Source organism: Branchiostoma belcheri, unplaced genomic scaffold, assembly GCF_001625305.1.
Source record: "Branchiostoma belcheri isolate BF01 breed outbred unplaced genomic scaffold, Haploidv18h27 scaffold29, whole genome shotgun sequence".
NCBI classification, from domain to species: Eukaryota; Metazoa; Chordata; class Leptocardii; order Amphioxiformes; family Branchiostomatidae; genus Branchiostoma; species Branchiostoma belcheri.
Genome location: NW_017803898.1, coordinates 1,848,810 through 1,863,230, shown reverse-complemented (window position 1 = coordinate 1,863,230; position 14,421 = coordinate 1,848,810). Strand labels below are relative to the sequence as shown.

Genomic DNA, 14,421 nt, shown 5'->3' with positions numbered 1-14,421 from the left:
TCAATTTTTTTCTTTAATTTTTCAAGTATTTCATCATTTGATTTTTTAATTTTCCTGATTTTTACAAAGATTCTTTTTTAGATTCCTCAGCTCAGCATGCCCGACTCTGCCTGTATAGGCTGTTTACGTGCAGCATCACATTGCAGGTCGAATCTAAGCTTATCTTTCTCTTCACAGTGTATAAACCAATATTTTCCCTTAGACCCTGTTTATGTTTATACTCCAGCAGCTTGAACACATCTTTTCTTTAAAATTTAAGCCCCAAAAACATACGCATGGTGTGGCCATACTGAGGAGCTTGCTGTTCTGTTTAGTTGGCAGGACACCATGTGGAGAAAGCTGCGACACGTGCTGATTTTCCTTCTCATCATCCTGAAGGAGCCCAACATGCCAGAAGCTACCTGTAGCTGTAAACCGTCATCAGTCTGTGTGTGTGACGAAATGAACCTCATCAGCATCCCCCAGAACCTCCCAACATCCATCTCTCAATTGCATTTGGGCAATAACAGAATCACCATTAGTCAGTCCGCAATGATGAGATATAGGAATTTGACAGTGCTGAACCTTCATAGTAACGGGATAGCGAAGATTGAGCCAAACACATTTCAAATCATGCTCCAACTACGATTGTTGTACATGGAATGTAACAGAATTCAAGTGATTCACACTGGTACATTTAAAAACCTACCACGGCTAGAAAATTTGTACCTGGATCGCAACCAGATAACCTTGATTGAGTTAGGCGCGTTTCAGAATCTGCCCCGACTAGTAAAGTTGTGCCTATCTCACAACAACATAACTGAGATCAAACCTGGCATATTTCAAAACGTTTCCAAACTGGAACTTCACCTGAAGAGCAACCCTATAGGAATAATTAAGAGAGAAACATTTGAAGATATATTTCCAGTACGAGTGTTGATCCTTGACAGGAACAACATGACACAAATTCAGAATCTACGCCAACTAGAAAAGTTGACAGTACGCTTTAGCCCGATAACAACATTGCAGAGTGACATGTTCAAAGATTTACCCCTACTTTACAAGTTGGACTTATATAGGAACAAGAATTTAACAGATATTCTGTCCCACCCATTTCAAAATCTACCCCGACTGGCAGTTTTGTACTTGCATAAAAACAAGATAACACTGCTTCAGCCTGGCATATTTCAAAATCTAACCAGTTTAGAACGGTTGTACCTGAATCAAAACCAGATTTCAATTGTTCAGGCAGGTACATTTAAAAACTTACCCCGACTGGCACATTTAAACCTGAATGACAACAAGATAATAACGATTAAGGCTGGTACATTTACAAACCTACCCCGGCTAGAACGGTTGTACCTGGATCGCAACCAGATAATATTGATTGAGTTAGGCGCGTTTCAGAATCTGCCACGACTAGTAAAGTTGTGCCTGTCTCACAACAACATAACTGAGATCAAACCTGGCATATTTCAAAACGTTTCCAAACTGGAACTTTACCTGACGAGCAACCCGATAACAATACTTAAGAGAGAAACATTTGAAGATATATTTCCAGTGCGAGTGTTGTTCCTTGACAAGAACAACATGACACAAATTCAGAATCTACGCCAATTAGAAACGTTGAAAGTGCGCTTTAGCCCGTTAACAACATTGCAGAGTGACATGTTTAACGATTTACCCCTACTTTACCAGTTGGACTTGCGGATGAACAAGAATTTAGCAGATATTCGGTCCGGCACATTTCAAAAATTACCCCGACTAGCTAACATGACACAAATTCAGAATCAAGCCAATTAGAAACGTTGAAAGTGCGCTTTAGCCCGTTAACAACATTGCAGAGTGACATGTTTAACGATTTACCCCTACTTTACCAGTTGGACTTGCGGATGAACAAGAATTTAGCAGATATTCGGTCCGGCACATTTCAAAAATTACCCCGACTAGCTAATCTGAACCTGAGTAAAAACAAGATATCAATGATTCAGCCGGGTACACTTACAAATCTAACAAGTTTAGAACGGTTGTACCTGAATCACAACCAAATTTCAATTGTTCAGGCAGATACATTTAAAAACTTACCGCGACTAGCACATTTAAACCTGAATAACAACAAGATAACAACGTTTAAGGCTGGTACACTTACAAACCTACCCCGGTTAGAACGGTTGTACCTGGATCGCAACAAGATAAAAATGATCGAAGTAGGTACTTTTCAAAAACTACACCAACTAAAAGTATTGTCCCTGAGTGGCAACCAAATTACAATGATGAAGGCAGGTACATTTGTAAACATGCCGCGACTAGAACAGTTATACCTTGACAGCAACCAAATAACAATGATTAAGAAAGACGCATTTCAGAATGTATCCAAACTACAAACGTTGGACCTGCACAGCAACAAGATGATAAAGATTGAGAAACAATTATTTGAAAATCTGCCCCGACTAGTGCATTTGTACCTGCACAGCAACCAAATAACATCGATTCAGGTTCGTGCATTTTCTTCCCTACGCCAACTACAGCAGTTGTATCTGAACGACAACCAGTTAACAGTGATTGCATGGGTTTATACATTTCGACACCTACCCGCACTAGAACAGTTGTGCCTCTCATTCAACAGAATAAGCCTCCATGAGTTAAATAACGATACATATACATTCACGTTTATACACCTACCGCGACTAAAACAGTTGTCCCTGTCTAACAACCGGATTGATACCATCCCTACATTTTGCAACGTACAGCAACAACTGCAAGTGTTACGCCTGTCCTACAACTGTATATACGAGATTAAGTCAAGTGCATTCAAAAATGTACCCCAGCTACAAGATTTAAACCTTTACTCCAACTATATAACGAACATCCCTTCAAAAGCGTTTGAAAGTCTACAAAATCTCCAAAATTTGGACCTTCGGGAGAACAAAATATCTGCCATTCTCCCCTCAGCTTTTGTCTTCTTACCATCTGTTAGTACCATAAGACTTACCCATAATCCCTGGCGGTGTGATTGTAACATGGCTCCCTTTAAACTCGATATCAGTAAAATCCCTTCATATACAGACCAGATAATATGTTCCCAACCAGCCAAATTACAAGGAAAGAATCTGGCAGATGTTAAACTTGAAGACCTGATATGTGAAGGGCAAACCATACCAACACTGTTTGGCAACCAAACCTCTTCTGCTAGCCCGTCAGCATATAATGGAGGCTCAACAGTTACTACTCGGCCACTTCTTAAACCATTAGAGAGTACTAACAACTTCCTCGTACCTGTTATCATTGCCTTTGTTGGTGTTCTTCTTATGGGTACCATCTTGGTCATACTTTGGTACAAGAAAAGGACGAGGCATCCTCCTATAAGTCCCAATATAGTAGGTGACAACCAGTATGAAGATATTGACAAATATGACCAGGCAACTATTCAATCTGCAAATCCAGGTGTCTTAAAGTCAAATACTACGCGTGCAGGTAAGGGTGGGTCTCAGGCCATTACTGAATTAAACACAAACACAACAGCTACTGTGATGACCAGTGCTGATTATCACCAGTATGAAGACATTGACAACCGTCGTGGTAAGACAGAGAATGGTCAAAATAAGACTGACCCTGGATCTCCGATAGTTGGAAATCTAACAAAGGACGCGATCCTAGCTGCTTTGATACCAAATATATTGTACAAGGGACAGGGTCAGTCTCAGGTCAACAATGCATCCACCACACAAACCACAGCTACTGTAATGGCCAGTTGTGGTGCTCACCAGTATGAAAATAGTGACCAGCATGATCAGACAGGACAGGGTCAGTCTCAGACCAACACTGCATCCACCACACAAACCACAGCTACTGTAGTGGCCAGTGGTGGTGCTCACCAGTATGAAAATAGTGACCAGCATGATCAGACAGGGCAGGGGCAGTCTCAGGCCATCACTAAATCCAACACAAACATCACTGCTACTGTAATGGCCAGTGGTGATGATCACAAGTATGAAGATATTGACAACTGTCATGTTAAGGCAGGACAGGGTCAGTCTAAGGCTACAACTCAATCTCCGACAATAGCAAAGCTGTCACGTAACAAAATGCTAGCTGTCTTGAAGTCAAATCCTACATATGCAGATATGAAAACACATCCAAAGGGCCCAGCATCTATAGAAGTAGCCAGTGGTGGCAATCACCAGTATGAAGATATCGACAACAATCATGTTAAAACAGGGCAGGGTCAGTATCAGTCGACTGCTAAATCCAACAAAAACATCACTGCTACTGCAATGGCCAGTGGTGATGATCACAAGTATGAAGATATCGACAGCCATCATGTTAGAACAGGGCATGGTCAGTCTCGGGCCAACACTGAATCCAACACAAACACAACAGCTACTGTAATGACCAGTGGTCATAATCAGACAGGACAGGGTCAGTCTCATACCATCACTGAATCCAACAGAAACACCACAGCTACTGTAATGACCAGTGGTCATGATCAGACAGGGCAGAGTCAGTCTCAGGCTATCGCTAATTCCTTGTTTGCTACAAATCTGTCTTATGACACAGGGCTGGCTGCCTCAAAGCTAAATTCTCTGTACAAAAAAGAAAATGTAATGACCAGTGGTCGTGATCAGACAGGACAGGGTCAGTCTCAGACCAACACTGAATCCAACACAAACACGACAGCTACTGTAATGACCAGTGGTCATGATCAGACAGGGCAGGGTCAGTCTCAGACCAACACTGAATCCAACACAAACACGACAGCCACTGTAATGACCAGTGGTCATGATCAGACAGGGCAGGGTCAGTCTCAGACCAACACTGAATCCAACACAAACACCACAGCTACTGCAATGGCCAGTGGCCATGATCAGACAGGACAGGGTCAGTCTCAGACCATCACTGGATCCAACACAAACACCACAGATACTGTAATGACCAGTGGTCATGATCAGACAGGGCAGGGTCAGTCTCAGACCATCACTGAATCCAACACAAACACCACAGCTATTGTAATGAACAACAGTCATGATCTGGCAGGGCAGGGTCAGTCTCAGACCATCACTGAATCCAGCACAAACACTACAGCTACTGTAATGACCAGTGGTGATGGTCATCAGTGTAAAGATATTGAAAATTATTCATGATCAGACAGGGCAGGGTCAGTCTCAGGCCATCATTGAATCCAACACAAACACCACAGCTATTGCAATGACCAGTGGTCATGATCAGACAGGGCAGGGTCAGTCTCAGACCAACACTGAATCCAACACAAACACCACAGCTACTGCAATGGCCAGTGGTCATGATCAGACAGGGCAGGGTCAGTCTCAGACCATCACTGAATCCAACACAAACACCACAGCTACTGTAATGACAAGTGGTCATCATCAGACAGNTATAAAACAAGATAACACTGCTTCAGCCTGGCATATTTCAAAATCTAACCAGTTTAGAACGGTTGTACCTGAATCAAAACCAGATTTCAATTATTATGGCGGGTACATTTAAAAACTTACCCCGACTGACATATTTCAACCTGAATGACAACCAGATAACAACGATTAAGGCAGGTACATTTACAAACCTACCCCGGCTAGAACGGTTGTACCTGGATCGCAACCAGATAACATTGATTGAGTTAGGCGCGTTTCAGAATCTGCCCCGACTAGTAAAGTTGTGCCTATCTCACAACAACATAACTGAGATCAAACCTGGCATATTTCAAAACGTTTCCAAACTGGAACTTCACCTGAAGAGCAACCCTATAGGAATAATTAAGAGAGAAACATTTGAAGATATATTTCCAGTGCGAGTGTTGATCCTTGACAGGAACAACATGACACAAATTCAGAATCTACGCCAATTAGAAACGTTGAAAGTGCGCCTTAGCCCTATAACAACATTGCACAGTGACATGTTTAACGATTTACCCCTACTTTACCAGTTGGACTTGCGGATGAACAAGAATTTAGCAGATATTCGGTCCGGCACATTTCAAAAATTACCCCGACTAGCCAATCTGAACCTGAGTAAAAACAAGATATCAATGATTCAGTCGGGTACACTTACAAATCTAACAAGTTTAGAACGGTTGTACCTGAATCACAACCAAATTTCAATTGTTCAGGCAGGTACATTTAAAAACTTACCGCGACTAGCACATTTAAACCTGAATAACAACAAGATAACAACGATTAAGGCTGGTACATTTACAAACCTACCCCGGCTAGAACGGTTGTACCTGAATCACAACCAAATTTCAATTGTTCAGGCAGATACATTTCGAAATCTACCGCGACTAGCACATTTAAACCTGAATAACAACAAGATAAGAACTATTAAGGCTGATACACTTACAAATCTACCCCGATTAAAACGGTTGTTCCTGGATCGCAACAAGATAAAAATGATCGAAGTAGGTACTTTTCAAAAACTACACCAACTAAAAGTATTGTCCCTGAGTGGCAACCAAATTACAATGATGAAGGCAGGTACATTTGTAAACATGCCTCGACTAGAACAGTTATACCTTGACAGCAACCAAATAACAATGATAAGGAAAGGCGTATTTCAGAATGTATCCCAACTACGAACGTTGGACCTGCACAGCAACAAGATGATAAAGATTGAGAAACAATTATTTGAAAATCTGCCCCGACTAGTGCAATTTGTACCTGCACAGCAACCAAATAACATCGATTCAGGTTCGTGCATTTTCTTCCCTACGCCAACTACAGCAGTTGTATCTGAACGACAACCAGTTAACAGTGATTGCATGGGTTTATACATTTCGACACCTACCCGCACTAGAACAGTTGTGCCTCTCATTCAACAGAATAAGCCTCCATGAGTTAAATAACGAAACATATACATTCACGTTTACACACCTACCGCGACTAAAACAGTTGTCCCTGTCTAACAACCGGATTGATACCATCCCTACATTTTACAACGTACAGCAACAACTGCAAGTGTTACGCCTGTCCTACAACTGTATATACGAGATTAAGTCAAGTGCATTCAAAAATGTACCCCAGCTACAAGATTTAAACCTGTACTCCAACTATATAACGAACATCCCTTCAAAAGCGTTTGAAAATCTACAAAATCTCCAAAATTTGGACCTTCGGGAGAACAAAATATCTGCCATTCTCCCCTCAGCTTTTGTCTTCTTACCATCTGTTAGTACCATAAGACTTACCCATAATCCCTGGCGGTGTGATTGTAACATGGCCCCCTTTAAACTGGATATCAGTAAAATCCCTTCATATACAGACCAGATAATATGTTCCCAACCAGCCAAATTACAAGGAGAGAATCTGGCAGATGTTAAACTTGAAGACCTGATATGTGAAGGGCAAACCATACCAACACTGTTTGGCAACCAAACCTCTTCTGCTAGCCCGTCAGCATATAATGGAGGCTCAACAGTTACTACTCGGCCACTTCTTAAACCATTAGAGAGTACTAACAACTTCCTCGTACCTGTTATCATTGCCTTTGTGGTGTTCTTCTTATGGGTACCATCTTGGTCATACTTTGGTACAAGAAAAGGACGAGGCATCCTCCTATAAGTCCCAATATAGTAGGTGACAACCAGTATGAAGATATTGACAAATATGACCAGGCAACTATTCAATCTGCAAATCCAGGTGTCTTAAAGTCAAATACTACGCGTGCAGGTAAGGGTGGGTCTCAGGCCATTACTGAATTAAACACAAACACAACAGCTACTGTGATGACCAGTGCTGATTATCACCAGTATGAAGACATTGACAACCGTCGTGGTAAGACAGAGAATGGTCAAAATAAGACTGACCCTGGATCTCCGATAGTTGGAAATCTAACAAAGGACGCGATCCTAGCTGCTTTGATACCAAATATATTGTACAAGGGACAGGGTCAGTCTCAGGTCAACAATGCATCCACCACACAAACCACAGCTACTGTAATGGCCAGTTGTGGTGCTCACCAGTATGAAAATAGTGACCAGCATGATCAGACAGGACAGGGTCAGTCTCAGACCAACACTGCATCCACCACACAAACCACAGCTACTGTAGTGGCCAGTGGTGGTGCTCACCAGTATGAAAATAGTGACCATCATGATCAGACAGGGCAGGGTCAGTCTCAGACCATCACTGAATCCAACACAAACACAACAGCTACTGTAATGACCAGTGGTCATGATCAGACAGGGCAGGGTCAGTGTCAGACCATCACTGAATCCAACACAAACACCACAGTTACTGTAATAACCAGTGGTGATGATCACCAGTGTAAATATATTGAAAATTATTCATGATCAGGCAAGGCAGGGTCAGTCTCAGGCTTACATTCAATATCTACACGTTTTTGCACAAAACACACTGCTTTAAGCCAAATCCTATGTGTGAATGTGTCGGAACACCGCCTAAGGATCCGCTATATTTTGAAATATTCAGCATTACTGATGAACATTTGTAAAATAAATGTTGCCTTTACATATGTAATATGAATTGCACTATATATAATGTAACCATTGTTAAGAAGTGTTAGAACAAAAAAAATCTGGTGATAACGTGTTTGAGAATTAATCTTTAACCAATATATATGGGTGTGTGTAATACATGTATAAATGATAGCTTTATTGAAAAGTACGTATATTTAAGAGCAATTAAAGTGCAATGATCCCACCATTCGATCTCTGTTTCTTGAGTGAGGACCTCTAGTGGTTATGTTATGAAATTACAGCTTTCCATTACGTTCAATCTAATAATAATCCAGTTGAACTTCAAGGTCTATATCAATTTATTAATTCAAGAGCATTTTTACAAAGATGTATATTACAGCCTTACGACAGACTGAGAAATAACTCGATCGTAACTTGCTGTAAGAAGTACCCCAGTGAAACGAGGTAACTATACGTGGGGTCAGACCTTCCTGTTAATCTATGGTTACAAAATCTTATTACAGAAGTTTACAGGAGAATAGTAGGTAACTAGTCAGTCTGAAATTCCGGTGAGTCCAAGTTTTGGTTGAAGATCTTAAGAACTGTTTAATCCTATCGATACGAATACAAAGCTATTCACATATTGCGGCTTGAATTACAAGGCGTTGGTGGTGTAATGGTCAACATTGTTACCTTCCAAGCAGTAGATCCGGGTTCGATTCCCGGCCAACGCATAGTCTTCTTTTTTCTGAATGTAATCTTATTTTTGCAAATGCAACAATGTGATAAAATTCTGATATTTCAAGACCGAAGAAGCTTTGCCCCTTTTCATGTTAGTACCTTTGATTTTGAGTGGGGATCTTTTAAAGATGGTATTCTTATTCTTTAACTGAGCGCCACATGCAGGCCGTCCGCGACTGTCTTCTTGTTATTTCACGATGTACAGTTTTACTACCACTTGTTAGTAGTAGTTGTTACTATCTAGTAAGAGGAACATCGTTGTGACAGATGCCTGACGTATAGAAAGGGCGTACATCATAAGGGTCCATTAACGCATTAAACAAACAGCAAAGATGCCCCTTCTCAGCGCTTAACCATGGATTGCTCTAATGATATTTGAGTCCATTGCACTTAAACGGACAGTTCGTTAGATTTATCCACTTGAAAGCCACCAGGCTATAGTCATCGGGGCTTTAGCGTATGACGGGCCTGGATTTGGACAAAGACGTCTAAATGCATCATGATACCAGTTCAATGTCTGTTACAAAGGATCGTAGACTCGTAGAATTGTCAGAGAGGACCGTTGACACAGTTGCGTTACTATGACATATGTAGAGTACAAAACTATCATTAACATCAGGTTATGACTGTGACTAAACGAAGAAGCCGCTCCTACGAAATGTCGGAATTTGAAGGGTGGGCATGGGGTTTTCGTCAAGTTCAGCGTGTACGTCAGATTAAACCTTCGCCAGAGTTCCTCAACACTAAGAGAACCGTCGCCCCCGGAAGAGCCTTTCTCACCATCCTGGCCAGTTTCGCCGCTTCCAGGCCTCCACCAGGAAGGGTATGTTCCGTTGCCATAGGGACCACCGTTGGACGGATATGTGCCATTGCCGTATGGCCCACCGCTTCCTGGTACGAGCCGTGCCGCGTGGGCCACCACCCCCTGGGAACGAGCCGTTACTGTTTGGCCCACCAACGCCGGATCCAGGTCGCCAACCGGGCGGATAGGTCCCGTTTCCGAATGGCCCTCCATCGGGCCTCCACCAATCCGGGTACGTCCCGTTTCCATACGGCCCACCATCGGGCCTCCACCAGTCCGGATACGTCCCGTTTCCGTACGGCCCACCTGTAGGGCTCCACCAAGATGGGTACGTCCCGTTTCCGTATGGCCCCCCTGTAGGGCTCCACCAAGACGGATACGTCCCGTTTCCATAAGGTCCGTCGTTTGGGCCCCACCAATCCGGATACGTCCCGTTTCCGTATGGCCCACCTGTAGGGCTCCACCAATCCGGATACGTCCCGTTTCCGTATGGCCCACCATCCGGCCTCCACCAAGACGGATATATTCCGTTTCCGTACGGGCCGCCGTCCGGCTTCCACCAATCCGGATACGTCCCGTTTCCGTATGGCCCGCCTGTAGGGCTCCACCAAGATGGGTATGTTCCGTTGCCGTATGGTCCACCATCGGGCCTCCACCAATCCGGATACGTCCCGTTGCCGTACGGGCCACTGTCTGAGGTCCACCAATCCGGATACGTCCCGTTTCCGTACGGCCCGCCTGTAGGGCTCCACCAATCCGGATACGTCCCGTTTCCGTACGGCCCTCCATCAGGCCTCCACCAAGCCGGATACGTCCCGTTTCCATATGGCCCGTCGTTTGGGCCCCACCAAGACGGATATGTCCCGTTTCCGTATGGCCCCCCTGTAGGGCTCCACCAATCCGGATAAGTCCCGTTTCCGTATGGCCCACCATCCGGCTTCCACCAAGACGGATACGTCCCATTTCCGTATGGCCCACCTGTAGGACTCCACCAATCCGGATACGTACCGTTTCCGTATGGCCCACCATCCGGTTTCCACCAAGAAGGATACGTTCCGTTGCCATAAGGCCCGTCGTTTGGGCCCCACCAATCCGGATATGTCCCGTTTCCGTATGGCCCGCCTGTAGGACTCCACCAATCTGGATATGTCCCATTTCCGTAAGGCCCGCCTGTAGGGCTCCACCAAGATGGGTATATTCCGTTTCCGTATGGCCCCCCTGTAGGGCTCCACCAATCCGGATACGTCCCGTTTCCGTATGGCCCGCCTGTAGGACTCCACCAATCCGGATACGTCCCGTTTCCGTATGGCCCACCTGTAGGACTCCACCAATCCGGATACGTCCCGTTTCCGTATGGACCACCATCCGGTTTCCACCAAGAAGGATACGTCCCGTTTCCGTATGGCCCACCACCGGGCCTCCACCAATCTGGATACGTCCCGTTTCCGTACGGCCCGCCTGTAGGGCTCCACCAATCCGGATACGTCCCGTTTCCGTATGGCCCACCATCGGGCCTCCACCAATCCGGATACGTCCCGTTTCCGTATGGACCTCCATCGGGCCTCCACCAATCCGGATACGTCCCGTTTCCGTATGGACCTCCATCGGGCCTCCACCAATCCGGATACGTGCCATTTCCGTATGGCCCGCCTGTGGGGCTCCACCAAGATGGGTACGTTCCGTTTCCGTATGGCCCACCTCCGGATCCGGAAGATGCCCCACTCGAGCCGGCCGCCGCCGTCGGAGTCGGGGGAACCCAGTCTGGGTACCTCGATGGGAAAAGGGGAGCTGCAATTGAAAACGTACAATGATTTATTAGGTTTGGATATGGGTTTAAAAAGTTTTAAAGCTATTGCCATTTATGTTCAACAAGACTGCTGCCAGTTCTGACGGCCGGTTTTCTGGTTTTGATCAAGTTTATTGCTCTCAGACAAGCACAGTAGTGACATTATGAGTTTCCACTTAATCATCTGGTATTACAAAGTCTATCATTTCACCATGCTCCACCTCTTGTTAGATGTAACACTAAGGCACTGTAAGGCAATCAGAGATATTATAAGCACCTCCTAGTGGAGTGTACAGGAACTGCATCCACCATCTTTCATCATTGACAAAGAATGAGTCCAAAGACACTTGTATATGTACATAAATAGGTAGTTGAATTTATATGCAAATACAGAAAACACACAAATGGCTGAGATGCAAACAAGTAGGAAGAACGTTAGCTTACCGCAGAAGTTGATGTTCTCGTCACTTGAGTCTGGACAGTCGTGATACTGGTCGCAAAGAAAGCCCAAAGGTATGCAGATTCCGTCATTACATTCAAAGTCGTCCCCTGGGCATCCTGAAAAATACGTTCTTTAATCAGACTGGTGCAAGGCTAAAGCACAGACAGCAGTACTTGTAAAAACGTAAATGCTTGTCCATAATGGGGGCCCGCATGCCTTTCCGTAGAGCGTAATCGGCCGTTTAATCTACGTAGAGCGTATTCGCCGTTTTAATTCCACGTAATGCGTTGTAGCCACTTGGAATTTATCGTAAAGCGTAATCGAGAGATTTCCGAATTCAGCGTAGAGCGTTGTCGGACCCCCCCCCCAAGCAGGCCCCCCATAATCAGTGATAGATAAAATCTAAAGAGTTGCTGCCTGTACTCCTGCACTTTTAGTAGTCGAATGACTACATCATAGCTGCATAAGCTCATCGAATATAGACTTGTATGAATGTAGCTTTTCTGGTGAGCAAGACTTACAGACATTAACAGGCTAGTCTCCTGCTTTAGTGCTTGCACCACACCATTCACCAAATGGTTTTAACTAATTGGTGGTCAAGAATATTTAACTCTAGTGCATTGTTGTGAGTTATGCACCTTCTTGTGATCTCAACAATTTGCTTTGGCGTGGTACGTTTAGTCTCACCGCTTTGCTTAATTAAAGTTATCAAGCTGTGAGGCTGTATGTGTGTGAAATATACTTTCACGCCCACTTCTTCTTAATTTATCGAAAAGCCATGTTGTAATTTTAACTTTCTCGAAGAGCAAAAGCAAAGAGGTGAAGATGATGCCATTGATACTTTCATATTTAACACCATGTGCATCGATGAAGGTTAGACACCCAGGTACACAAGAAGAAAAGTTGACAGTTACTCAAGCAATTAGAACGATTTTTAAAAGCACCCTGCGAAGCACCAGACCACCGCAAATATGGGCCTTTCTGGCGAACTTACGGCAGTCTTGTTCCTCACTGAAATCTTCACAGTCGTAAATTGTGTCACACACAGAATTGTGAGATATGCATATAAGGGTTAGCTCGCACTAGAAACTGGTCCTCTCGACAGCCTGAAAGAAAGAGGAGCACCAGTCGTATGATTAGTAGGCATTTCGTCGGTCTTACAAGACCATGAAAGTACTCCATCTACACCATGGACTTATTTTTGGTTTTGCGCTTGGTTTTGCGTTCTGATGCGAGTCTCTGTTTTTCATACAATCACCATTTGCACTTCATTTATATGTGTAATTGGTAACGTTAACAGAAGTCCTTGCTAGTTGACTGCGCTTCCACTTTGTGATGTATCACTACTGTCTTCAATATGTGAATGAAAAAAAAAACTGGCTCACCTGGTTTGTTGTCGTAACTACCATCTGATCCCGAGCCGTCTCCGTCGGTACCGCCGTTGCTGCCACCGGTATTGTTGCCAGCACCTGACCCGGTGCTGTTACCAATGCCGGCACCATTGTCGCCTCCCACGGTACCATCGCCGCCGTTGCCTCCGCTCCCACTGCCACCAGTTCCGCCGTCGCCTCCGCCAACTCCTGTTCCTCCACCGGTACCAGAGCCTCCACCGGTACCAGAGCCTCCACCGGTACCTCCACCGGTACCAGAGCCTCCACCGGTACCTCCACCGGTACCAGACGCCTCCACTACTGCTTGTATCGTCGCCTCCACTGCCATCTGTACCGGTACCTCCACCGGTACCAGTACCTCCACCGCTTGTACCGTCACCTCCACCGCCATCGCCTCCACTGCCACCACCATCGGTACTGCCACCTGTCCCAGTACCCGTACTCCCACCGGTTCCTCCACCGGTACCAGTGCCAGTACCTCCACTGGTGCCCCCATCGGTACTTCCACCTCCACCAGTTCCTGTACCCCCACCTGCACCAGTACCTGTACCTCCACCAGTACCTCCACCGGTGCCCGTACCTCCACTGCCGCTTGTACCGTCGCCTTCACCGGTACCTCCACTGGTACCTGTGCCTCCACCTCCACCACTACTTGTACCTCCATCGGTACCTCCAGTACCCGTGCCTCCACTGCCGCTTGTACCGTCGCCTCCACTAGTACCTCCACCAGTGCCAGTACTTCCACCGGTACCGCTACCGGAGCCAGTACCCCCACCTCCACTGGTACCCGTACCTCCACCGGTACCTCCACCGGCACCTCCACCGTTCCCAGTTGTTCCTTCCACAGTGTAG

The 14,421-nt window shown here is 45.1% G+C and overlaps 3 protein-coding genes and 1 non-coding gene across 4 annotated transcripts; all 4 read left to right on the top strand.

The window, feature by feature from the left end:
• Positions 1 to 1,961: 1,961 nt before the first annotated feature.
• Positions 1,962 to 3,618, top strand: LOC109472945 (leucine-rich repeat-containing protein 24-like). The gene is made up of 3 exons (XM_019772811.1): positions 1,962 to 2,186; positions 2,808 to 2,951; positions 3,607 to 3,618. The coding sequence occupies exons 1-3, from the start codon at positions 1,962 to 1,964 to the stop codon at positions 3,616 to 3,618; spliced, it is 381 nt and encodes a 126-aa protein (XP_019628370.1).
• A 161-nt stretch (positions 3,619 to 3,779) lies between these two features.
• LOC109473084 (filaggrin-2-like) lies at positions 3,780 to 4,676 on the top strand (the record flags this gene model as incomplete). Its single annotated transcript, XM_019772994.1, has 2 exons — positions 3,780 to 4,056; positions 4,138 to 4,676. Coding segments are annotated over 2 exons (816 nt in total), but the record flags the coding sequence as incomplete, so codon positions are not given.
• A 4,393-nt stretch (positions 4,677 to 9,069) lies between these two features.
• On the top strand, positions 9,070 to 9,141 carry Trnag-ucc. Its single transcript has one exon. It is a non-coding gene; the product is annotated as a tRNA-Gly (tRNA).
• Positions 9,142 to 14,001: 4,860 nt separating this feature from the next.
• On the top strand, positions 14,002 to 14,421 carry LOC109472944 (leucine-rich repeat extensin-like protein 3; the record flags this gene model as incomplete). Its single annotated transcript, XM_019772810.1, has 1 exon — positions 14,002 to 14,421. A coding segment is annotated over one exon (420 nt), but the record flags the coding sequence as incomplete, so codon positions are not given.